General features: G+C 34.4%; 1 protein-coding gene and 1 long non-coding RNA gene across 2 annotated transcripts; one reads left to right on the forward strand and one right to left on the reverse strand.

Moving 5' to 3' along the window:
- The first annotated feature begins 2406 nt into the window (after positions 1 to 2406).
- LOC120195621 (zinc finger CCCH domain-containing protein 49-like) lies at positions 2407 to 6548 on the forward strand. Its single transcript, XM_039197589.1, has 5 exons — positions 2407 to 2514; positions 2973 to 3145; positions 3932 to 4201; positions 4994 to 5217; positions 5682 to 6548. Exons 2-5 carry the CDS (start codon positions 3041 to 3043, stop codon positions 6343 to 6345), a joined length of 1263 nt encoding a protein of 420 aa, XP_039053520.1. The 5' UTR covers positions 2407 to 2514; positions 2973 to 3040; the 3' UTR covers positions 6346 to 6548.
- Positions 6464 to 22805, reverse strand: LOC120195622. The gene is made up of 3 exons (XR_005523082.1): positions 22796 to 22805; positions 9307 to 9309; positions 6464 to 6570 (listed from the first exon to the last, which is right to left on the reverse strand). It is a non-coding gene; the product is annotated as an uncharacterized LOC120195622 (long non-coding RNA).
- Between the last annotated feature and the right edge of the window lie 3807 nt (positions 22806 to 26612).

Below are 26612 nucleotides of genomic sequence, written 5' to 3' on the forward strand. Positions count from 1 at the left end.
GCACCGGGGGTTGAAGCCATCTTTTTGTCGATTGCGTCAGGAATTGGTAGAGCTTCTTCGAGGATTGTCTCAAGGTGGTTAAACATTCTAACGAGTTAAGCTCTGATACCAATTGTTGGGATTTGCGGAAGCTCGAATCGATAATTGAAATGGTTTGCAAAGAGGGGTTAGAACGGTTTTTATGTTTAGGGAGTAAGGAGAATGAAAGATAGAAAATTGCACAACGAATTATAGTAGTTCAACTTCTCAACCAAGTCTACATCCACTACCTTAGCTTTTCACCAAGGATTTTTAAACAAATTCACTAATTTGTTCTTTCTTTTTATAGGACAAAGAGATAATCTTTACAAACTCCTTAGTTTTTCAGGGCTAAACAAGAACCTTTCCCTTTTACAAAAAGATAAAAGAAGTAAACAAATAAACCTCTCAAAGGTAGGTGTTTACAAGAATTAAGCTCACAAGAACATAAATATTTATAAGAGAAAGATGAAATAATAATGTAAAACTCTTCTCTTATGTTTGATTGCTTGGATATGTGTTCTGTTACTTCTTCAAGTGTCTTCAGCTTGTATTTATAGCCTGAAATGAGTTTGAAGTTGTATATAGCCGTTGGGATGTTTTGGAGCAGTTTGGGGATTATTTTTATACCAAAATAGGTTGTCCATAACAGGGTGTATCGGTACCCCTTCATAGGGTATCGCTACACTTTCATTAAATTCAAATAAACTAGCTATTACTAGCCGTTGCAGCCAAGGTGTATGGATACACTGTAGGGTGTATCGATACACTAGAGTATGGATACACTCATAGGTGTATTGGTACACTATTTACATTCGGTGTTTGAGCAGTCATAGGTGTATGGATACACCTGCAGACTGTATCGATACACCAGTGTATGAATACACTGCAGGGTGTATGGATACACTGCAAGGTGTATGGATACACTGCAGGGTGTATGGATACCCCTTTAGCATTTTGCTCAAATCCGAATTTAATAGACTTTGAATTATTTTTGAAACCTTTTTAAAACTTTGAATAAATTCAATTCAAGTTCAAAAACATTTTGCCTTAAATTTGTTATATCGAAACATAATTCAACATATCGATACTACTATGTAAAGTAGTATCGGTACCCCTTTGGGTATCGGTACCATTTTTGCATTATGGAATTTGAGCAATGTTGGTAGTATCGATACTACCTAGTGAGTATCGATACTTTCCTTACCTTTGGTATCGGTACCATATGAACATTATCGATACTGTTCATGAGGTATCGATACTGTAAGAACAATATTTGTACTTCTTGTTCAGAAAAGTATTTTGTGCTCAATTCCGAGTAAAATTAACTTTGAATTATTTTTGAAAACTTTGGAAACTTTGAATAAATTCAATTCAAGTCCAAAAACATTTTGACATAAATTATTATATCAAAACATAGTTTAACATAAATCACGACACCCATACCCACTATCACATTACCATCTTTTCAAATAATTTCTAAATAATCATTTCTCTTAACCAAAGCAATAAAATACCCATATCTTATCGTTATCACCTATCGCCACCAAGTGAAGCCCTAACTCTTAATCACCAAAACTTTCTACCCTTTCCATCTGTCTAACACAACCATCATTACCTTAAAGCCATCAAAACACCAAAATTCCTAAATCTTTTCCTTGAATTTCTCTAATCCAAACAACCAAACCCAAAGAAAGACTAGTTACAAGAAAAAAGAATATCAAAAGAAAAGAGAAGGAAATAGGAGACTACCTATGCTCGGCTAGAGATGGTCACTCATGTTCGAAGGGTTGCCTTCCAGATTCGGATAGTGAGGAGACATAAAGTGACGAAAGGACTAACATACTTTTATTTGGATTTAATGCGACAACAAACATAGAAGATAGGAGGAGGTGTAGTTGAAAGATCTCGATCCAAATTCATGGTGATAAACTAAGCAAAAATAAAAAAAAAATTAAAAAAGAATGCTTCTTCGATTCAATAGTCTCTCTTTATCACGATTTTTTTCTATCTTACTTACATGTATAATATCTCATTTTTATTTTGTCGATAGCTTGCCTTCATCAAAACTTGTTTTAGATGAAAAGAAACGAAGAATATATTAGTGAAAAATATAAAAAATAATATTAAAAAAATATTACTTAGAGCCTACTTGGAAGTTAAAATAAATTTAATAAAAGAACACCATTTCATCGCATGGTCGAAGAGAAAAATGATGGTGATTAAAAAAACTTCTATATATAAAGTTTAGTGATTAAATTTAAATGTGTTAAAGTATAGTGAACAAATCAGGAGTAATAAGAAAGTATAGATATTATTTATGTAATTTATTCAGAAGGTTTAAAAAATTGAAGAGAGAAAATTAAAGAGCGCAAAAACAATCTCAGCCCTATCCCTCTCTTGCGGTTGCCCTGCGAGATCTCTTTCGCTTCTATCGACCTATCGTTTCCCCGGTTAAGTTTCAATCGCCGGCGCACCTTATCGATTGCGGTTCAGGTACCTTTTAGTTTCTCTTTTACAACCTTTGATGTTCTTATTTTAAACTTTTGTGTGTTGCTTTTGTGATTTTTTAATTTAGCTAGTTTATATCATTTAAATGGTTGTAGTCGAATCGGCTGAATATGAAAGACGGGAAAAAATGAAATTACAATTTTGGAACGTTTTTCTCCCAAATAGTTTACGTATGTTAGTTTGTCTTTCATCTGAGTTTATAGGGGTTGTACTTCATAACAATGGAATGAAAAAATTAATTTTTCTTATGATGAAGAGTAGTATACTTCCTATGATACATGGTAGCATGTTAAATTAGAAAGATCTGCTAAAGTTTTATATATACATATATATGGTGTTTCTTTAATTGATTTAGGATTTCCGTTATGCCTGCAAATTCATCCTAGAATATTGCTAATGAGCGTTTGGTACATCATTCTTGTTTCTCATAAATTAACTTGCAGTTGGAATTAGGACATAGGCTACAAATTAAAGGCTTTGAATAGCCACACGAGGTTCTGCAAAGTATAAAATGGCACACCGATTGTTAAGAGATCATGAGGCGGATGGCTGGGAACGCTCCGACTTCCCTATCATTTGTGAGTCATGCCTTGGTGATAATCCATATGTCCGAATGGTATTAACTTTAGTCTCTTTAATACTCTCTCTGTCTCACTCTCTTCATCTCCTGTTTAGGGAATTTGAATTGCCTTCTTTTTTGTGGGAACAGTAAACCAAGTTTTCATTTACTAAATACTTTGTAAGGATTTAACCTTTTGTTTTTGGTTTTGCTTTTAGTCATATATCTATATAATGTTAACAATCATGTTAGTGTATGTGTGCAGTTGGAAATACAGAAACTTTCTATAATTTGGTTGACCGTTGACCCTCTTTTGCTGAGGTGAAAACGTAGAATAATAAATCATTTTTTTCAAGGGGTTATCAAATTTGAATTGAAGGGGGCAGGTTTTGACTGTACTCTTCTCTTGATTCTTGCAATTTTTTTTACTAGTGAGAACTAGTAGACCTGTTATATTGTTTGTTTCTACATTTGCCTTTTTTCTTGCTTCCAGTTCTATGACTTCTATAGCCTTGGTTAAAAATGAAATAAGATTCTCCCAAATGAATTTTCTGTGTATAAAACAACAAGATGGTTTACACTAGCATTTAGGTTGTAATAGTAATACTAATCGGACATATTTGAAAATTTCATGACATGTGTATTTCTGTTACATTGGTTGAGATAACTCTAATCAGCATCTGCATAAGCAGCAAGAAAGGATTGCGATATAATAAGACAGTTAGACTATGGTTCTGAACCTATAGATTCACCTTGGAGTTTGAATTTAATTTCCTTTTGTTTTTTTAATAATATAAATTTCTGTGTTTTTCTCTTATGGGTTTCTTTAAACACTGGTTACAGACAAAAGCAGATTATGATAAGGAGTGCAAGATTTGTACACGGCCATTTACAGTCTTTAGGTGGAGGCCAGGTCGTGATGCAAGGTATAAGAAAACTGAGCTTTGTCAGACTTGCAGTAAGTTGAAAAACGTTTGTCAAGTCTGCCTTTTAGATCTTGAGTACGGATTGCCAGTTCAAGTTCGGGATACTGCTCTTAGCATAATCTCCAATGATGCCATTCCAAAGAGTGATGTGAACAGGGAGTATTTTGCTGAGGAGCATGACCGCAGGGTATGTATTTTCGTGCTTGACAGCTATCTTTTAGCATCTTTTTATGAAGAGAGTGAACCTCTTAAAAGTGTCATCTTATATGAAAATTTTCAAGCAAGTTCTTGGTAAACTGTTTACTTTATAGAATGCTATTGTTTTGGTTGTCATTGCAGTAGCTGAAGCATTTCAAGTTGCCTTTGGAAATTTGCTGTAAAGATATTTTGCATTTCTATCATGCATTAGTAGAGATTTGCACAATGTGAAAGCTGAACCCTTTTGCTAGCTCATGTACTTGCCAAACACATTAGTGCAGCTTACATTTTCTTGAGTTGATATGTAGATACACCATCTCTCCTTGTTCCTCTTAGTACCCAGCATTTAATTCATGATGAGTGTTAAGTTTTGCATATTCACTGCTTTGCATTTGAGTTTGTGGTTTTTTCAGTTGTCACTTACTAATTACTCTCACTGTATTGGGAATAAATTTGTTATGATGTTTAAAATCTGATGTTAAAGCTTTTCCTTCAGATTTTGTTGATTTGTAGTTGTTGTCTGCTGGCATATAATTTTGAAAGAAATTGTAAGATGGAGTAATGAACACTGGAATTGTTTTTATAAAAACTGTTCCATAGTTGGTAAATTTGTGATGTCTCCTCTTTTCTTCTCTATGATCATGGATGCTTAAAGCTCTATGGCTGTGCGAATGAGATGGAGTTGATGGTTATAAGCGTGTCTTATTTTTTTGTTTTAGTTATCCTATTTCCTTTTTCTGTTTTTCTCTTATGCTTAGTTAAGTAAATTTGTGGATTGCAGGCAAGAGCTGGTTTAGATTATGAATCCTCATACGGGAAGGTACGGCCAAATGACACTATTCTGAAGCTTCAGAGAACAACACCATACTACAAAAGAAACCGGGCACATATTTGCAGTTTTTATGTGCGGGGTGAATGTACTAGAGGTGCTGAGTGCCCCTATAGGCATGAGATGCCGGAAGATGGGGAGTTGTCCCAGCAAAATATAAAAGACCGATACTATGGGTGAGCTCTTTTCTTTCTTCTTTTTCTAATGATAAAAAAATTAATGGAACTATGTTTTCATGGAACGAACATTGTCTGGAAGATGGTTTAGGCATTAGCCCTTAAAGAATATCCCTTCTTATTGGGTCGCAGTGGTGGGATGGTCATGTCATGAACAAAATTTTATCAAGTCTTTTTAACAGCATGTCCTTTCCCCATCTTTCTATATCCTTTTGTGTGAATTTGTTGTGTTAATTGTCAAATGTGTTTGGCCGTGGAAAGCAATGTCACTGGTCATGAAGGCATGAAATATTCTGTCTTTATGTTTTTTACTTTTTAGTTCCTTGTCATTTTAATGTTCATCTCTAGATATTAATGGTAATGCTGCAATTCATCGACAAACTTAATATGCTTACACAGCAGATGATGCTTTTTTTAATATTGTGAATGATTTTGTCTCTGTTGTTGCCCCTAAATATTTGCAGTGTGAATGATCCTGTGGCACTGAAGCTACTTAACAAGGCTTGTGAAATGCCTTCTTTGGAAGCTCCCGAAGATGAAAGCATTAGAACACTTTACGTTGGTGGGCTGGATAAAAGGATTACTGAGCAAGATTTAAGGGATAACTTCTATGCCCATGGTGAAATCGAATCAATAAAGATGGTCCTTGACAAGGCATGTGCCTTTGTTACATACACAACCAGAGAAGGAGCTGAGAAGGCTGCAGAAGAGCTTTCTAGCAAGCTAGTCATAAAGGGTCTTAGGCTAAAGCTAATGTGGGGTAAGCCGCAGGCACCAAGACCCGATTCAGAAACCTCCAATGGAGCCAGACAGCAAGCAGCAGTGGCTCATAGTGGAATGTTGCCCCGGGCAGTAATATCTCAGCAGCAGAACCAATTCCAGCCATCTGGGCCTGGCATGCATGACCAACCCCCACCTATGCAGTATTTTAACATCCCACCTCCTCCTCAGCTGGACAGAGCCTACTATCCATCAATGGATCCTCAAAGGATGGGTGCTCTGGTTCCGTCCAACGACGGGGAGAACAGACCTGGATCAGAAAAACAAGGGCAACATAATCCCTATCAAGCTATGCCCCCACCACCACCTGGGCAATATCCTCATCAGCATTATCCACCATTCGGGTAGATGCAACCAATGCTGCCTTATCAGCAGTATCCTCCGTATCATTCAGCAATGCCTCCGCCTTGTGGTCCACCTCAACAGTATAAACATTCTGGGCCACCAAGGCCTCCACCACAGCACACACCACCATAATCTACATCATCAGGGGGTTCTGCCCCAGCAGCCCCAGGGCCATCTGCTGAATCTGGTTCATCTAATCAGTGAAGGTTTCACTGACCGTTGTTTTTGCTACCTTAAAAAGACAAAAAGAAAACTGTTTTTGCTAATGTAAGAATAAAACCTGATAGCTAGCTCTCAACATTATTTTTTTATTTTGACTTCAATTTTTTTTTGCTTTAGTTATATTTTATTAGCTTTCCACAATCGGTTAGGATTGAGAAGTTAGGATAATTAAGTATACCGAAGGGCATTCAAATAAGGGCCTGGATTATTTGGCCCATTAGGGCAACCTAACTTTTAATTTGGGATCTACGACAATTGCAACAGTGCCATGAAATTTGTTACGTCGGCGTGATGAGTTCTATAGGATATAATTTTTTAACGGGTCGTGTCAGGTGGGTCCCGCAGCCAGAATAAATTTAATATATACCTAATAAAAATATTTTTTTTCAAAAACTTTAAAATAAAAGAAAAAGTAATATTTTAATGCTCATGGAACTTATCACGCCGGTGTGATGAGTTTTAACGGGTATAAATTTTAATTTTTGACTGTTGGATTGACCGTTGTTCAACGTTCGAAATTCTTTTAAAATTTCAATGAAACTCGTTACGTCGGTGTGACGAGTTCCAATAACGAGTTCCAACGGGAAAAAAATGTCTTCCCTTTAAGTTGTACACATCATCTTCAATCTCTTACATAACACACTCCTTTCATCTTCAATCTCTTACACAACAAACTCCTTTCATCTAACCAAAAATATTTCAAACAATGAGCAACAAATTCTTCACAGTTGTCCATTATAATGGTGAAATTCTATGAAGTAATGTTGGTGTTGTATTTAAGTCACACAGGCCCATCAATATGATGTTCCCTATAGATGTATCTCATCGCCAAATGAAGCAAAAAATAGAGAGAAAACTTGAAGCTTCTGTTTCATGTTTAAGTTATCGGCACCTGATCTCCTCAAATCCAATGACATATGGAAAAGTTCAGGTTGATGACGACGACGATGTTGCTGTTATGGTTGGACTTCATCAATCATCAAATAATAATATGGTGGAGATATATGTCGAAACCACGAATGCAACTGATATTCCGACGTCATCAATACCAGCTTGAAAAACAGAATAAGCAAGACCATTTGAACCACATGCAAGTTATGGTGATGATAACCTTGTTGGACGGTTCGACGAAAGCCCTGCTGAATTTAGCGAGGATGATGAAGACATTGTTCCGTTGGTAGACGATGACGACATACCATTAGTCGATGAGTCTGATTTTTTTGAGGTTACTTCAGATGGACAAGGTTTGGATGTTTAGGCTGATGTATGGGAGATAGTTGTTTCACGATGTCAAGGATTGCAGAATACTCCAAATGTTTGGGCAAGGACAGGCCCTCAACCTGAAATACCTCACCATGATTTGCCTCGATATCATTATGCAGTTGCAATGCATGACATTAACTATGATGCTATGCGGAATCCTGAAATATTTGATATGCCAGAGTTATGTGCTGCCCACTGGGGTTCTTCAGACGAGCGGTCATCTGAGTTGGCTATTGGGTCTCAGTTTCAAATAAAAACAGAGGCTATTGGGTTCTTCAATTCTATGTCGCGGAGTAGGATCAAAAGACTTATTTTGTAAGGTGTATACACCATGATGTTAGCCGTAAATAGAGGATACGAGTACCATACCTACAACAGAAGATGTTGTGGGAAGTCACAAGGTTCAATGCAGAGCACGCATGTATAATGACCTCATTGACACATGACCACAAACATTTAGATTCGGATGTCATATGCTCTTATGTGAAGCTGTTGGTGGAAAAAAAAATCCAAGAGTGCATGTTTCTATGTTAGTGGCATCCATTCGAAATACATTTGGTTATATTCCGACTTATTACAAGGCATGGATGGCTAAACGAAAAACAATGACCTTGTTGCATGGTGATTGGGATCAGTCACTTAATGAGCTACCACCACGTCTGCTGCAAGCAATGAAAATTTTCATCCTTGAAACCATTGTTAGGTACAATACTCATCCTGCAGTCACGTTTGAGGGAGACGTTATCCCTGGGAAGATAACTTTTGGTGCCTTGTTCTGGACGTTTAAGCCAGTTATCGAAGGGTTTAGATTTTGCAAACAAATGATTCAAGTTGATGACACTTTTTTGTATGGGCTCTACAGACACGTCTTGATGATAGCCGTTGCACAAGATGGAGACATAAATATTTTCCCATTGCCTTCTCCATTGTTAAAAATAAATCGGAGGAAACTTGGAATTTCTTTCTCTCCAACTTGCGTTCCCATGTTATCACTCAAGAAAGGGTTTGCATGATCTTAGATCAGTCGCCTGGGTTATTAAGCACAATTGGTTGACCCGAAAATAGATGGATGCCACCGCACGCATATCCTGCATATTGTATACATCATATCGAGTCGAATGAAATGAAGAGGTTTAAGCAGAAAAAAGATAAAAAATGAGATTATCAACATGGGTAAGTACCTTAGCTTTTGTCATTAATTATTTATGCTTCATTAATTTTTTTTCAATAACATTTAATTTACTGTTTTTTAAGGTATGCTTTACTCCAACCAAATTTCCGTGCACGGCTTGAAAATTTGAGAAGATATGGATATGATGTGTATGAGTTCACAGCTGAAATCCCTTGGGATAGATGGTCACAAGCATATGATGTTGAGGGTCGACGTTACGACCATATGACTACCAACCTTGCTGAATGTATCAACTCAGTGCTGAAAGGGACTTGACATCTCCCAATAGCAAGTATTGTTAGGGAGACTTACTTTAGGTTTGGTATATTATGGGTAGACAAAAGTGCACAAATTGATGACATGACCAGCGATGGGAGAAATTGGGCTCCAGATTTAGAGAAGGCAATATAAAAGAATCAAACACATGCGACATCAATGTTTGTCCACAATTTTGCCAGATTTGGTTTTGATTTCGTTGTCCAAACACTAGTTTGACCACATGAGGGAGATAATTCTACAACATACACTGGTAATCTGAATAGAAGATGGTGTGATTGTGGTCGATTTCAAGCTTTTAGGTTCCCATACGCTCACATTGTTGCTGTATGTATGCACATCAATGTTGACCCATACTTATATGCTGATGATTGTTATAACTTGCACACTATGCGCAACATTTACAGTTGTGACTTCAAATACCTCCCAAATGAAATATACTGGTATCCATGCACAATTTCTAAGGAATGGTTGCCAAATCCTCAATTGTGTAGGAAGTTATGGGGTTAACCTGAATCTAGCCGAATTCATACCGATATGGATGATCCTCAAAGAGAGCCAGGTCAACCAAACTTTGTGGCCACTGCAGAGGTGAAGGTCATAACAGAATACATTGTCCACATCTTCCAAAATATCAAGTTGGACGCTAAAATAGGCGTTACAAAATATTATGTACTGTAAAACCCCCTAGTTCCAAACTATTAGTAAAATTTGTGATTTCTTTTTCAAGGATTAAGAGTACCTTGGAAAACCCCTAGTTAGTCAATGATTATCGTAGGACCTTTGTATTTTTTAAATAAATCTAGTCATTTAAGACCATTGGGTTGGACAGTATCGGTCATTGTCCACATCTTCCAAAATATCAAGTTGGACGCTAAAATAGGCGTTACAAAATATTATGTACTGTAAAACCCCCTAGTTCCAAACTATTAGTAAAATTTGTGATTTCTTTTTCAAGGATTAAGAGTAACCTTTGGAAAACCCCTAGTTAGTCAATGATTATCGGTAGGACCTTTGTATTTTTTAAATAAATCTAGTCATTTAAGACCATTGGGTTGGACAGTATCGGTACTCCTCTTTATAGTATCAAGACTATTGCGTGAAGTAGTATCAGTACCCCCATGAGTATCGGTACGTATTTTGCATTCTAGAATTTGACCCGTTTGGAAAATACTGGTAGTATCGATACTACCAAGTGAGTATCGATACTTCTTTTACCTTTGGTATCAGTACCAAATGAACAATATCAATATTGTTTTTTAATTGAAAATGGAGAAGACAAATTTATAATTTACAATTTAAAATTTAAATTTAAAACTTCATTAAAGTTTTTTAATTGAGAATTTACTCAAAATTAATCATTTTGATAACTATAACTTCACATTTAATGATAAATAAAATTTTGAATTTTAATGAGACAATAATTAATTAATTAAGACAACATCATACATAAACTAAAACCATACAAATCAATATTTGAACATATGCCATTTTTTTTAATTTTTTACATCCATCTATAATTCGATCTTCCTTCGTCTTATTCTTTTTCTTCTCAATTTCTATACTTCTTTTAATTTTTTCTTCCCTCTCAACTAGTCATTTTCTACGCCGCTTCGGTAAATCTTCATACTTCATACTTCATACTTCTTCTTCTCCTTCTTTTTCATTTTCATTTTATTCTTCTTATGCTCATCAACTATGTACTTTGTTGCCTCCTTTTCCCACTCTTCATATGAATAATAGCTTGAATTCAAATCGTCAATCTCCAAGTCGATGATGTGAAACCCATAAACACTGTTAGCCAAATCAATCCCAAAATTTTCCCACGACCACATATTTTATATTTTCAATTTTTTGTCACTTCTCATACATCATAATCTTCACCCTAAACCCCTATTTATACTAAAATTTTCAAAATAGCCGTTGGAACTCGTCACACCGACGTGACGAGTTCTAGTTAATTTAAATTTTTTTGACCGTTCCACAATGGTCATCCCAGGTCCAATTTTTGAATTTATACCCGTTGGAAATCGTCACACTGGTCTGACTAGTTCCTTGTAGTTTTTTACCTTCAAATTTGTTAAAAAATTCTAAAAGTTTGATATTATTTTTAGCTTCAAAATTTTAAAATTTTAAAATTTTAAAAATTTACATATTTTTGTTTTTAATTTTATTAACTACACTAAATATCAATGAAATTTAAACAATTATAATTTTTTTATAATTTTAAAAAAATTACACTTTATTTAATTATAATTTAAAAAAACCAACAAATTTATTAGTTAGCTATGAATTTTTGATACAATTAAATATTGAGTACAAAAAAATTTTATTGCTTATATTTGTGCAATTCTTGCCGATGTTGAGGCGTGGTAGAATGGTAATGACGTGGTGCTCATCGATTTCATCGTGATCGTCTACCTTCTTCATTGTCCTCTTCTTCCAGTTCCGGTGTGCCGAACACTACTCCACCACTTTGATATACATCTTCAGGTGAAAATGATGGAGTACACAAGGTATTTGACGCCATCGCTTCAACTTGAGATTGTACGTGATGAAGACGATGATCCCATGAACCTTTTTCTCCTGGTTCTGAGGAAAATTATTGTGAAGGTGGCACTTGATCCCACCCACTTCCTTCCCACGCCGCTCGACTCTCCATCGATGGTTGATATGCACCATATCTACCATAACTTTCTTGCGATGAATAATAATTGGCGGAAGCATAAGATGAAAATTTGATGAAGATGATGATGTTTTCCACATTTTGCCTTCATTATTTCCCACTCGGACTGCTCCTCCAGCGTTATCAAGTATGGTTTCTTATTTGCTTCATAATTTTGGAGGTAGGGAGAAACAGTGAAATCAAAATCTTCGGGTTGTACCTCGGAACGATTAGGCAATCGTAAATGTCTATTTTGCCATTGATGTATGAATGTAGAATGCTTCATCGGCCAATCTTCGATATGCTTCCCACGCGCATCTATTTTATGCAAATCATCAATATTATATATTAACATTTCTATCGGTTGGTGAAACCCAAATTGTCGTAAAACTCTATCGACGACATGAATCTCAACAATTTCGAAATGGAGCTATGGTGTTATGGCACACCATGTCTCTGCTCCTTCAAAGAACATTGGCGGTAGACACGGTTGGATATCCTAGTCATAATAAGGCATCCAATTAAACTGTCAAAAATATTATGTTAGTATAATTAAATAATTAATATTACAATTTCAAAGTTAATGCAAAAAATACTAACATTTACCGCATGCATCTACTTTGGTTGCACATGACAACTTTGTATCGGTTATTCGGTGTCACAATCTAAAACAATTATGTTATTTATTGTCATTTTCAAAATATTTAAATAAATATTATAAAATATCAAAACTCTAAACATATGAATTTATCTTGCGGCGAGAGGAAACTCCATAGGAGAGGATGTAATAGGCCTCATAAATGGGAGATGATACCAAGCCCATGATTGGAGCAAAACTAAACAACCTGCTACATCCATTTTTTTTTCCTCTAACGAATACGATTGCTTTACATAGTTCATGAACAAACGCCAAATTGCAAAACCCCAACTTTATTGGTGACATACAGCAAAATCCTCCATTATCGGAAGATATTGGGTGTGCACCAAATTGCCCGATTTATCCGGTAGCAAGATCCCTCCAATCAACGTCATAAGATATGCTCGAGCTGTATATATCACTACTTGCTTAGTTGATTGTTCATCTACTATAAATTTTCTTTCTAACCATGTCATCTGTACTCGCAACCCATCAATGACATCGGCTGGAGCCTCCTTTCCCAATAAATTTGAAATAACATCATTTACCTTATAAGTGTTGCGAAGCACCAATGACATACCATTAATCGGAACGCTAAGTTGATACAAGACATCATCCAAAGTTATCGTCACTTCACCACAAGGTAAATGAAATGTATGCGTTTCGGGACTCTAACACTCAATCAACGCCGATATCAATGCCGACATTACCTTAAATCCGCGAAGAAACGTCGCTCCATATAATCTCGACTGTGAAAGATATATCACTATCCACTTATATGGCTCTTCATTCGTCATTCCTCGATTACGAATGACTCATTCTTCTCGCTACAATTTGAAAATCAATTATTTATACAATTACATAAATAACTATTATTAATAATATCATTTCGTTAAAACTAAAATGAAATAAAACAAATTAAATTTCTTCTCTTGAGACCATGTCAACACAAAAGTTTTTGGTCTCAATAGAATGTTTGATTACAAGTGATAAATCAATCCAACCCAAACCCCTATTTATACTACTCTACCCATCAGCTAGTTTTTTTCAAATTGAAAATAGCCGTTGGAAGTCATCACACCGGCGTGATGAGTTCCATTGTAATTTTAAAAAAATTCGACCGTTGAACAACAGTCAATCCAACGGTAAAAAAAGTCAAATTTATACCTGTTGAAACTCGTCACACTGGCGTGACGAGTTCCATGGGCATTAAAATATTATTTATTTTACTTTTCCTTTAAAAAATTTGAAAAAATATTTTTTATTGGGACTCGTCATGCTGGGGTAATGAGTCCCTCAATATATATTAAATTTATTTTGGATGCGAGACCCACCTGACACAGCTCATTAAAAAATTATATCGTATGGAACTCATCATACCGGTGTGACAAGTTCTATGGGCACTATTGCAATTTCCGTAGATCCCAAATTAAAAGTTAGGATGTCCTATTGGGCCAAAAAATAAATTGGGTGGATTATTTGCCCAATTTGACCTTCAAATAGGTATGCTTGTGAAATAATTTTTTTCGCTGACATTGCATGATATAATAACCCTCCCTTTTCTTTTATCAGATTTATTTTTTAGAGGAGTTAATTGCACTCCACCATCCCTAAACTTTAACTTGCATCTCAAATTAGTCTATAAACTTTTAAACATTTCAATTTCATCCTTAAACTATTAGTATATGTTCAGTAATGTCCTTCTGTCAATAAAACTGTTAAAATGCCCATTGAAATCCATGTAAGCATTGATGTAATATATAATTATATGACATACCATAAATTATTATTAAAGTGAGAAATAAAATAATAATTAATTTTCTCAAAATTTGAAAATTCCAACCTACGCTAAGGAAATTCAATTCTCTCAAATCCTTCCTAAGATCATAATAAAGATAAAATACGTGGAACAAACAGAAGATCAACTGGAATTTTCTCTAATCCTTCCCAAGATCATAATAAAGAGAGAAAATAAGTGGAACAAACAGAAGATCACCTGTAAAGGAGAGGAGCGTTCCCCTTACTCTAAACCATCCATCTTTACGATCCCAAATTCATCTTTTTTTCCAGTCTTTATAGGGATCAACTTAGGGATGACAATTTAACTCGAAACCGATAGATTTTTGACCCGATTTGATTTGATTCGATTCGATAGGATTGAATTTTTGTAAAAAAAATCGGGTTTGGGTCGGGTCAAATTTTTTAAGGAGTGAGGTTGGTCGGATTCAGGTGGAGGATGAAAAAATTCTGACCCAATCCAGGGATAATAATGAAATTTTTTTAAAAAATATTTTTTAATTAAGTCTTTATTTTAATCGGTCAAGTTGGATCGGATCGAATTTATACTCTAAAAATTTGGATCAAGTCAGAACCAGATGGAAGATATATATATTTTCTTGTTGGATCAATTCGAATGGATGCTATATTATTTTCAGGTCAAATGACCAAAAGCCCAACTGTATTGTAGAACCCAACTCTATTCCAGAACCCAACTCTATTCCAACATGTTACCATCCCTAGGTGAAATACAAGGTTCAGTTAGGAGAAAGCCACGCTCAATCAATTGATTCGGGGCCTGAGGAGAATCATTTTCCTATTGAAGTTGGCGGCATGTTTAGGAAGATTATTAACTGAAACTGATAATCCATGGTTTAAGAGGTAAGTATTTTAAAATAGTTATTAATATTTTAGTTACTTTAAATTTTTTTAACTTTACTGTTTTTAATAAGTTCAATTTAAAGATTTAAGATTTTGTTTATTAGTATCTTATAACACTTCAAATTCCATGCTAGTAGTTTTAAGTTTACCTGAGAGGTATGCGAATCCAGTGAATTTCATAATTTAAGTCGTTGGACTTAATTGGATTGTGTTGAGTTAATTGATCAACGAAATAGCCAAGGGGTGAATTGACAATAAAAATTTTGGTAGAAGATTTTGCAGAAAATTGAAAATATTTGCACAGCGATTTAGAGTGGTTCGACTTTCTCAACCAAAGTCTACGTCCTCTACCTTAGCTATCAACACTAAGGATTTTCCACAAATTCACTAATTTTCTTTCTTTGAGGACAAAGAGTAACCTTACAAATCCCTCAAGAATTATACCCAAATTCTTGATAACACTCTCTCCAAAGAGAAAAACAAATTTCGCAAACTTACAGAAAAACCTCACAAGGCAAGATGTTTGCAAAATTTTAGAACAAAGAAAGAACACTCAAGAATAATACAATTAAGTACAATAAGTGTTCTTGAAAGCAAAAATGAATATTGAATAAAAATAGGCTTGAATTGCTCAAACTTGAGGTTTGATGCTTTCTCTTTGATTCTCTAGCTTCTCTCCTTAATTGTTGTTGATCAATGGCTACTAAGCTTGTTTAAATACACCTTGAATTACTTCTGAACGGTGGGGATCATTGGTGAAGTCAATAGAGCCGTTATTGTGTGAAAACAATTAAATAAAACAGTTGGGAGCGTGGGGGTATCGGTACCTCTCCATAGGGTATCGATACCTGTAGTGTAAAATTCAAATATTTCGATCGTTAATTGACTAGGGGTATCAGTACATCCAGGGGGTATCGGTACCCATAGAGCATTCTGTTTTTCTTGGAGCCAAAACTTGCATAGGGGTATCGGGTATTACTAATTTTCATAATTTGCATAGCCATAATCCAATGTTCATAATTTAATGTTTCTTTAATATTCTTAGGCTCTATACATGAGATAAATGCAAAATAATTACAAATATTTCTAAGAGAAGATCGAGTTGTTACCCCTTTGGATGGATCACCTATTATCTCACCATCCTTGACATAGTTGTATTCTCTTGGGTAAGAGACTTCCCTATCTTCAATGGTTGGATTCTCGAGAACAACATGAGTTTCCTTATCTTTCATTTATTCCTTTGATGATGGTTCTCCAACGTCATGTCTACCGTCATTTGTATATACAATACCTACATCATCATTCACACAAGAATCCTTCCTTGGAAGGAGATTATCATCGAAAACAACATGTATAGACTTTTCTACCACTAACATTCTTTTATTAAATACCCGATAAGCTTTAGAATTTAAGGAATAACCCAGAAAAATTTCTTCATCACTTTTAGCATCAAATTTGCCAAGATTTTCTTTACCGTTGTTTAAAACAAAACATTTACATCCAAGAGGATGAAAATAACTAATGTTAGGCTTTTTATTTTTGAAAAGTTCATATGAAGTTTTCTTTAAAATTGGCCTAATCATTACTCAATTATAAACAAGCGGTATTTGTGGCTTCGCCCAAAAATATTTTGGCAAATTGTTTTCACAAAGCATAGTTCTAACCATTTCTTCTAAAGTTCGATTTTTCCTCTCAATAACTCTATTTTGTTGAGGGGTTCTAGGTGCTGAAAAATTATGGATAATACCATTAAAATTACAAAAATAAGTAAATCCAAGATTTTCAAATTCAGTACCATGATCACTCCTAACACTAGTTATGGAGTAACCTTTTTCATTTTGGATTACTTTTGAAAACGTGATGAATTTTTCTAATGCTTCATCTTTAGTACTTAAGAATAGAATCCAAGTATATCTAGAAAGTCATTACCAAATACAATCAATATTGTTTTCCACCTAAGCTAACAGTTCTAATTGGCCCAAAAAGATCTATATGAATCAATTGTAATACTCTACTAGTTGATACATCATTAATGGACTTAAAGGAAGCTCTTTGATGTTTTCCCTTAATACAAGCATCACATATTTTATCTTTATCAAATTTTAGTTTTGGCAACACTCTTACTAAATCTCCTTGAATAAGTCTTTGTAAAAAACTCATGCTAGTATGTCCTAGTCTCCTATGCCATAACCAACTATCATGCTCATCCTTAGCAACTAGGCATAAATTAGTCATATTTATGGAATCTAAATACACCATGTAAATGTTTCATATTCTGTGACCAATAAGCATAATCTTGTTAGATGCAATGTCAATGACTTTACAACCATTTGTTTCAAATAAGACATTGTATCCTTTATCACAAAATTGACTAATACTCAATAGATTATGCTTTAACCCATTCACATATAATACTTTTTCTATCTGTATGGAAGAGGTATTACCTATTGTACCTATACCTTCAATGTGACCTTTTGAATTATCACCAAAAGTCACATCTCCTCCATTTTTGTCGTTAAGCTTGATGAACCGTCTCTTGTCTCTAGTCATATGTCTTGAGCATCCACTATCAAGGTACCATGAGTTTGAACTTGTTTCTCATGCATTGTAGCAATGCTCATTTTCCTACAAACATATATTAATTTTTATTTTTGGTACCCAATTTCTTTTGGGTCCATATTCATTAGTTTCTAAAATTCTAGTCCCCTTGGGTATCCATTTGTGTAGGATATCCTTATCTTTAGTAGTAATGAGTTCTTTAGGAACCCATATACTTTTAACTATTTTTCCATTTGAGGTTCTTCGGGAACCTCTATGATTGTAGTTTTTAAAATGTTTTTTTAACAAAGTTGGATTTTGAATTTTCTCATTTTTCAAAATGATTTGTTCTAATTTTATTAAAAGAAGCTTTAAGATCATCAATTTTCTTTTGATGATCATCGTTGACTCTTGAAAGTAAGTTTTGCAAATTAGTATTTTTCTTTTGAAATTCATCTAATTTGATTTGCAATTCTTTAATCTTACTTTCAAGATCGTTGTTGGTTTTGGACATAAGACTACTTTCATTTCTCAATTTTGAAATATCTTTTTTGTATTTTGAAAATAAAGTCTTATAATCCGAAGCCAACCCATTATAATCCTCTAATAACCCATCATAAGATAAACCATCTGAATCAAATGAGTTAAAGGTTGTCTGAGAGTTTTCCCCGATGGCCATCAAGCACAAGTTTGCTACTTCTTGTTCCTCTTCATCGAAACCTTCCTCATCGCTCCATGTAGCCATATAAGCCTTGTGCTTCTTCTTGGATTGACAATTTTTCTTCAATTACGGGCAATCGTATTTGACATGACCCGAATCACTCTAATCTCTTATGGATTTGACATAGAAAATAATAGGGTCTTTCTCCTTTGGTTCATTTTTTAAGCCTTCGTTACGTTTGAATTTTATTCCTCGGTTGGGCCTCATTAATTTTTCTAAACCGTTTAACAAAAAATTCCATTTCCTCGTCATCGTCATCTTCATCCGAATCACTCTAATCTCTTATGGATTTGAGAGTAACTCTCACGTTCTTCTTTTTCTCATTCTCCTTCTCTTTGTCTCGTCAATCTTCTCGAGGTCTACCTCATCTTGAAGCATCATTTCATTAGTGAGGAGAGAACCAATTAACTCTCGAGAGTTAAAGACTTTAAGTTTTTAGCCTCGATGATTTCCGTCTTCTTTGATTGCCAAGATTTTGGAAGAGAGTAAACTAACTTCCTCACAAGCTTTTCGTTTGGAATAATCTCTCGATAAGATTTGAGACCACTGACAATCATGAAAAATCTATCCGTCATAGCTTTGATATCTTCATCCGGTTTCATCCTTAAATTTTCATTGCTATGAGTTAGAAGACTAATTTTAGATTCTTTTACCTCTTCTATGCCTTTATGAGTGACTTAAAGTTTATCCCATATCTCCTTGGAGGTTGTACAAGATGAAATTCTTCCGTATTCATCCGGTCCAAGAGCAAAAAAAATAATATGGATAGCCTTTGAGTTGAGCTGGAATATTCTTGTCTCTGTTTCACACCACAATCTTGAATGAGTGGAAGAAATGAAGTATCCGTCTTCTATGATATTTCATGCTCCCATATCACTTGCTTGAATGAAATATCTCATTCTATTCTTTCAATAAGCATAATTAGCTCCATTGAAGAAAAGAGGCTTGTTGACGGGCATAGAATCAAGACCGAAGTCAGAGTTTGAAGTGGAGGCCATTGATGACTTGAATATCGATATAACTCTTCCTGAATCTACTCAAGAGGCGATTAAACCTTCAAATGAGTGAGGCTATGATACCAATTGTTGAGTTAATCGATCGACGAAATAGACAAGAGGGGTTGAATTCGCAATAAAAAGTTTGGTGGAAGCTTTTGCAGAAAATTGAAAATATTTGCACAACAATTTAGAGAGAGTGGTTCGACTTTCTCAACCAAAGTCTACGTCCACTACCTTAGCTATCTACACCAAGGATTTTCCATAAATTCACTAATTTGACTTTCTTTTGAGGAAAAAGAGTAACCTTACAAATCCCTCAAGAATTATACCCCAAATTCTTGATAACACTCTCTCCCAAAGAGAACAATACAAATTTCACAAACATACAGAAAAACCTCACAAGGCAAGATGTTTGCACAATTCTAAAACAAAGAAAAAACACTCAATAATAATACAATTGAGTACAATAAGTGTTCTTGAAAGCAAAAATGAATATTGAATGAAAATAGGCTTGAATTGCTCAAACTTGAGGTTTGATGCTTTCTCTTTGATTCTCTAGCTTCTCTCCTTAATTGTTGTTGATCAATGGCTCCTAAGCTTGTTTAAATACACCTTGAATCACTTATAAACGTTGGGGATCATTGGTAAAGTCAATAGAGTCGTTAATGTGTGAAAATAATTAAATAAAACAGTTGGGAGCGTGGGGGTATCGGTACCTCTCCATAGGGTATCGGTGCCTATAGTGTAAAATTCAAATATTTCTACCATTAATTGACTAGGGGTATCAGTACCTCCAGGGGGTATCGGTACCCATAGAGCATTTTATTTTTCTCGGAGCCAAAGCTTGCATAGGGGTATTGGTACCCTATAAGGGGGTATCGATACCCTCTGGGCATTCTAGTTTTTCTTGAAATCCTTTTATAAAGAAAATATTTTGACTCGATTAAGGCTCGAAATACTTTATAAAATTTGTTTCAAAAAATATTTTAAGATTAAAACACAATTTTACACTTAAGTAAGGATTGAATTTTACACTTAAGTAAGGATTGAATTTGACATTTGAAAAACTTGGAGTAATATTTTGATATTCGAATAATTTAATCAAATATATAATTTAATATAAAATCTAAAAATTCATTAATACTTAATTTGTTATATCGAAACATCAAAATGTTTTCAACAGGTTGTAATTGGATCCAATTAGCCATAAAAAGAGGATTTTTTAATAGTAGAAAATCGAGGAAGGATCAATTGTCCAATTTCACTTTTTTAAAGGATAAAAGCTTTTATATCTTTCATTTCATCCCATTCTCTTCATTTTTTCATTCCTTCTCATTTTCTTCTCCCATTTTCCTCTCCTAGTTCCATAGCTCAAAGTAAGTTATTGAGCCTATTTCATACTTCAATTTCATTCCTAATGCCTCCATCAACATCATTTTAATGAATCGAAGCCTTGGGTTCTTTCTAGCTAAAGAAAAAGTAGGGTTTTCATCCAAATCAAAAAAGAAAGGAGTGTGGCTAAGCAAGGAGCTTCATTCGAGATTAAACATCAGTGTAGTGTATTTCTAATCCTTTGGAGTGTTAAGGCTTTCATAAATGTGAAAATTGCTAAGATTTGTGTAGTTGAGTATTTTACGGTTTAAATTTGATTTCATAATTAAATAACGTTTTAGATGTAAAAAGGTGTTTTTATGTCACTTTAAGACCCCAAGTAACATTATAAAGGTTTAACACATGTTTAAGAACTAAATTAAGATATTTGGGATACTTTTGGGTGTTTTCTAAGCCTAAACAAGACATTTCTAGGTTCGAGTATCGGTACTGGATGAATAATATCGATACTAGATGAATTGGGATGAAAATTAGAGATTTCCAACAGGGAGCATCGATACTTCCCCAACAATATTGATACTCAGGGTATACAATATCGATATTGCTCCATATTTTCAATAATAGAAGCCCTTTTTGGTACTGATACTCACAGGGGTATCGATACTTGACCCTAGGGTATCGATACTACAAGTAGAATATCGATACTACTCACTTTGGATTGTTATATTAGACCCATTTAAGGCCTGTAAGAGTCAAGGATGATTCGTAATGGTGGAACTTAGTCTGTGGGGGACATAAATGGCCAAAGGGACCCATAGACACTCGTAGGAGTGGGTTACAACCAGAGTAACCATAGTAGGCGTAATACGTCCAAGTATCTTCAGTTGAACACGTAGCAAGTATCTGATAAAGAAGTATCATTGCAGAGGATGTACCAGTAAGCAGTATGATGAAATAATCAAATTTTAAAAATAATATAATCGTGTATTGCAAGAATGATAGAGAATGATGGACGTATAATTGTCCCTTTAATTCGAGTGTAAATTGAGGGAAATAGTGGTAAGATCGAATATAGTATCGATACCCCTAGTCAGGTATTAGGCTAGCAAGTATCACAACCAGTGAACAGTAAACATAATAATAGTCGTAAAATCACGAAACACTTAGAGACTCCTCTAGAGACAGAGAACGACTAAAACACCCTTAAGTAATGAATGAGAAGAATAGAGCCACTTAAAAAACTAACATAAGTAATAGACTAATAAACCTTCACATAGCGTTCTAGATGAGAGAACGAACAAGATAGAGGCTAGTGAGGGGTTGACCTTACTTTAGTGTGTCGAGCTACACTAGTGTGTAGTTAGGTTACCATAGTTTCCTTAGTGGGGTATTTTCAGTGTGTGAGGCACTTCAAGGGCTAACTAGGTTGCGAGGACAGAACATTCACGAAGAGTAGGTTAGCGATATCAGTGTTGTATGACCTTTGGGCCCTTAGATATGCATGTATAATTGCATCAGTCCAGTACAACAGATATTTTTAAAGCTTGGCTTGACGGCTATGTGAGACTGAGCCAATGCTTTAGTTGAGTGGGAATTGTACCGATGCTATGTGACACCGGATTCCTCCTCCATGATCTACCTGATGGTTATGTGAGGATCAGGAGATTATTCAGCAGCTTAGTGGAAATTTCACCAATGCTATGTAATACTGGGTTACCTCAGTTAACTAGTGTTGATGGCTATGTGAAACCAGATACTAGTATTGCTGCATTTAGATAATGCACGTGAGTGTCAGTGTCACATTTAGATAATGCGTAGTAGTTACAATTATTAGGGTTAAATACTCTTTAGTGGTGTACTCACCGGTGAGGCCCTTAGCAGAGGATTAAGGGAAGCATGAGACTCCTATTTCAGTGATAGAACAATTAAATCCTAAGTATGTAACATCCTAAATATCAGGTTAGTGACCAACATGTAAGAATTCAAAATTTAGTGGTTTAATTGAAATAACTTGAAAAGTTCAAGGATTTATTTTTGAAATTTTTTTAAGACTTGATATCAAAGTTGGACTATTAGAAGGGCATTATGGTCTTTTCAAAGGAAGTATTTTTATCTTCCCTTTTAAGGGATATAAAACACGTGGAAGAGAAGGGAAAAGTCTGGAAAATTTATCTTCTTCATCCTTGCCCGTGGAAACCATTTCAAAGGTGAGTAAGATTTAGTTGATGATTTCTTGAAATTTTTGGTTTGGTTGTGGTATTTGAGTAATATATAAACTTAAGGAAAGCTTAAGGTTGATTAAAACTAAGAAATTAACGATTTATCAATGGATTAGTAAAATGAGTTTTTATGTGAAGTTATGAAATATGGTCAGTAAGTGGATTCTAATTGCATATTTGACTTGTCAAGGGTTAAATTAAAGTGTTTGAAGTATTAGAAATGATTTAGAACATGATTGAAATTAAGGTATGATTTTTAGTCTCAAGTGTTTTAGTGGGATTTTGGATGGTTAAGAGTGTTAAAGTAGTTGGTTTGATAAGAGTAGTTGATTTAAAAGGCATGAAAGGAGATAAAAGTAGGAGATTTAGGTAAGTTTTGGTTAAATTTCGAAATAAAAATGGTAATTTCTGGGCAAAGAGTATCGGTACTGGAAGAACAGTACCGATACTTCAAGGAAAAATCAGTTTGAGTTCAAGGATCGGTATCGATACTGATTGAGGGAGGTACCGATACTGAAAGGGGAGTATCGATACCAAGAGTAAGGTATCGATACCATTATCAGGTTTGAAATTCCAAAATGCCGAAATGGTATCGGTACCGAAGTGGGTATCGATACCATAGAAGGGAAGTATCAATACTGTAGTGGGAGTACCAATACTAATACGCCTGAAATGATAAACTAAGTGTTTCTTTCAGGTTAAGTTATTATGTGTGGTTATAAGCGATATGAGTTGTGATATTCATTTTCGATTGTTCTTGTGTAGACACCAATCAAAGAAAAGTTACAGACACTTCGACGTTATAAGTTATCGATCAAAAGTGATAAGGATTCGTTTAGGACTTCAGTGAGGCAAAGTGAGTGCAACTCATTTGTTTATATTCAATTCGAGGGCGGCTTGTGATAAGCCAACCTCAGAGTTTTCGATCGAAAACCTTTGAATTTCTTTTATGTTATATTTTTACAATGTTTTATTCAAGTTCTATTATTTAAGCTATGTTTGATGATTATGTGTACATGATTATGAAAACATGACATCTGAATACGAAAATACTCGATGTGAAAGTGTCTATATGAACAAGATATTCTTTGAATAATGAAATGATAAATAATTATATGGTCAAAAGCCCATGGAATTTGTATGATGATTAGAGGTATAGTTGGCATGCCAAGAGTCGAGGTTCTATGTGGTCATTCGGGACAATTATGTGGCACTTCGTTGCAAATTATGCGAGCTGTGGTGACAACATTAGTGCACAACCTCAATGTACTAAAATACCTACAGTTCTCAGTAATATACATTGGGTCTTTAAAAACAAAGTTATATGAACCGAACAATGAATAAAAGAATATATTCTTGTTATGAAAAGCAATTTGAATCCCTTATGAAATGTTTTATGGCATGAATAAGAATTTTTTTATAATGTTTTATGTGACTCGTAATTGCCTCACTAAGTCAACGGCTTAGCGTGTGAGTGTTTCATATGTAGGTTTGAAGAAACCAGATGATTAAGGTTAGGCTAGGACAACAAACTCCCGCAAAGATCAGATCAGAACAATTTAAATGTATGTTTCTTGTAAATTGTAAGCTGTTAGAATGTACTACAAGTTTAAATTGGAATGCTCTGATCTATTTTGTAAAATTATACTTTTGTATTTATGTAAATTATTAAGGTTTATTTAAGTATGAATGCAAGTTTCATTATTTACTTTTTTGCAAGGGTTCCGCCATTTTAATATGTATAAAAGTTTAAATTTTACCTCATTTTTTAAGAGTCAATATTTTCAAAAGTCGATGTGACACTTCGGATTCGTATCTGGGTCGGGTACGAGTTAGGGGTGTTACAAAATAAGTAGCACTTGATTAAGATCACACATGTACATACTGCTTAGTACAATGTCTCTATCATGCTTATGTTTACGAGACTCATAATGGTTCTCTAGATTAGCAATTATACTAATGGACTTTGTAAGCTCAACGTTCGGATTTTTGTCGTTCGTAGGTCAGTAGCTACAGCTGTTCGTGGAACTTTTTTGGTTTATTAATTGATTTTGTGTTAATGAAGATGAAGCTAAAAATATTTCAATAATTTACTATTAACTCAAAACATTTAGATAAACATCACGTTTAATCTGAGTATTTGATTCACTTTCATTGAAAATATTTAAGCTAGATTTATTTGTCTTATATTATATTTGTTTTATTGGTTGAAACCTCTTATTATTATTAGTTAAAGCATTCTGATATTGTATTTGACTTTGATTATGTTGTTATCTGAACAGAATAATGTCGTTGCATTTAATATGGAGTTACAAGAGTGGTTAGAGGCTTTTATTTGTATCACTCCTGCAATATCAAGTGCGATTGATCACCCAATACATAACATTTTCAAAATCATTGTCGGTAATCAACTGAACATCTCATTGAGAGTGTTGTTAACTTGTATCAACGAATTTCTCAAATAAACTTCTGAAATTATACAGCTGTTGTTAATTTAATTATACTTTTATGTCCGTAAGATTAACAAGCAAAACACTAATTGCTCAACCTCACCAGGCTTAAAATATTACATATATTTAAATTTTGTTATTTTTTATATTTTCTTTCAACTTTTTATTACATGAACCTTGACAATAAAAGTATGGTGCTGATGGTATTGACACTGGGCCTTGTATCTTTTTAACGTATTATTTTTGTTACTTACTTTTATAGTATTGAACTTGATTCTAATTGGTTCGAATTCAATTATAGACCAAATGATGATGACTAATCACTATCTCAAGTAGGGTTGTAAACGAGCCGAGTCGAGTTCGAGTATTGCTAAGCTCGACTCGACTCGAAAACTCGCGAGCTTAAAATTTTCAAGCTCGACTCCAACTCGAAATCCTGAACTGAAGCTCGTGAGCATCTCGAAAAGACTCGAAATGAAAAAAATCTTAAACTTAACTCGATTGAAGCCTCAAACTCAAACTCGAACATGAACATTAAATTCATGAAATCTTACTGTATTTTTTTAAAAAAATCAATACATAAATGTTAATATTATTAATAATTTATTTTAAAAAATAAAATCTTAATATATTATATTTTCGAGCTACTCACGAGCTTTTCGATTCGAATATCGAGTAGCTTGTTTCGGCTCGTTAAGAACTCAAGTCGAGCTCGAGCTCGAGTCCATTCAATCCGAGTATTTATCGAGCTTTGATCGAGTCGATCTCGAGTAGCTTGCGATCTGTCTCGTCTCATTTACGACCCTAATCTCAAGTATTCGGTTCTCAAAACAGAAAGGAAAAGACTGCGGCATGTACTATTAACAACATTGTTAGACTTTAAACACTCTAACTCATACGGAAGTTGTTGGACGATTGGATCAAGCTTGAATGTTATTGATTATTGATTATTTTTTATCACTATCAACCATGTATTTAACATTAAATGAAGCATTCAATTTATTAAAAAAACTTGAATTATTGATTATTTTTTGTCATATCGTTTTACAATATTATTTGAGGATGTTTATTTTTATATTCGAAATGAAGCTTATGTTAAATAGCAACAACTTGATTTTTC

The sequence above is a fragment of the Hibiscus syriacus genome, unplaced genomic scaffold (genome assembly GCF_006381635.1).
Source record: "Hibiscus syriacus cultivar Baekdansim isolate YM2019G1 unplaced genomic scaffold, ASM638163v2 tig00117016_pilon, whole genome shotgun sequence".
Classification (NCBI taxonomy): domain Eukaryota; kingdom Viridiplantae; phylum Streptophyta; class Magnoliopsida; order Malvales; family Malvaceae; genus Hibiscus; species Hibiscus syriacus.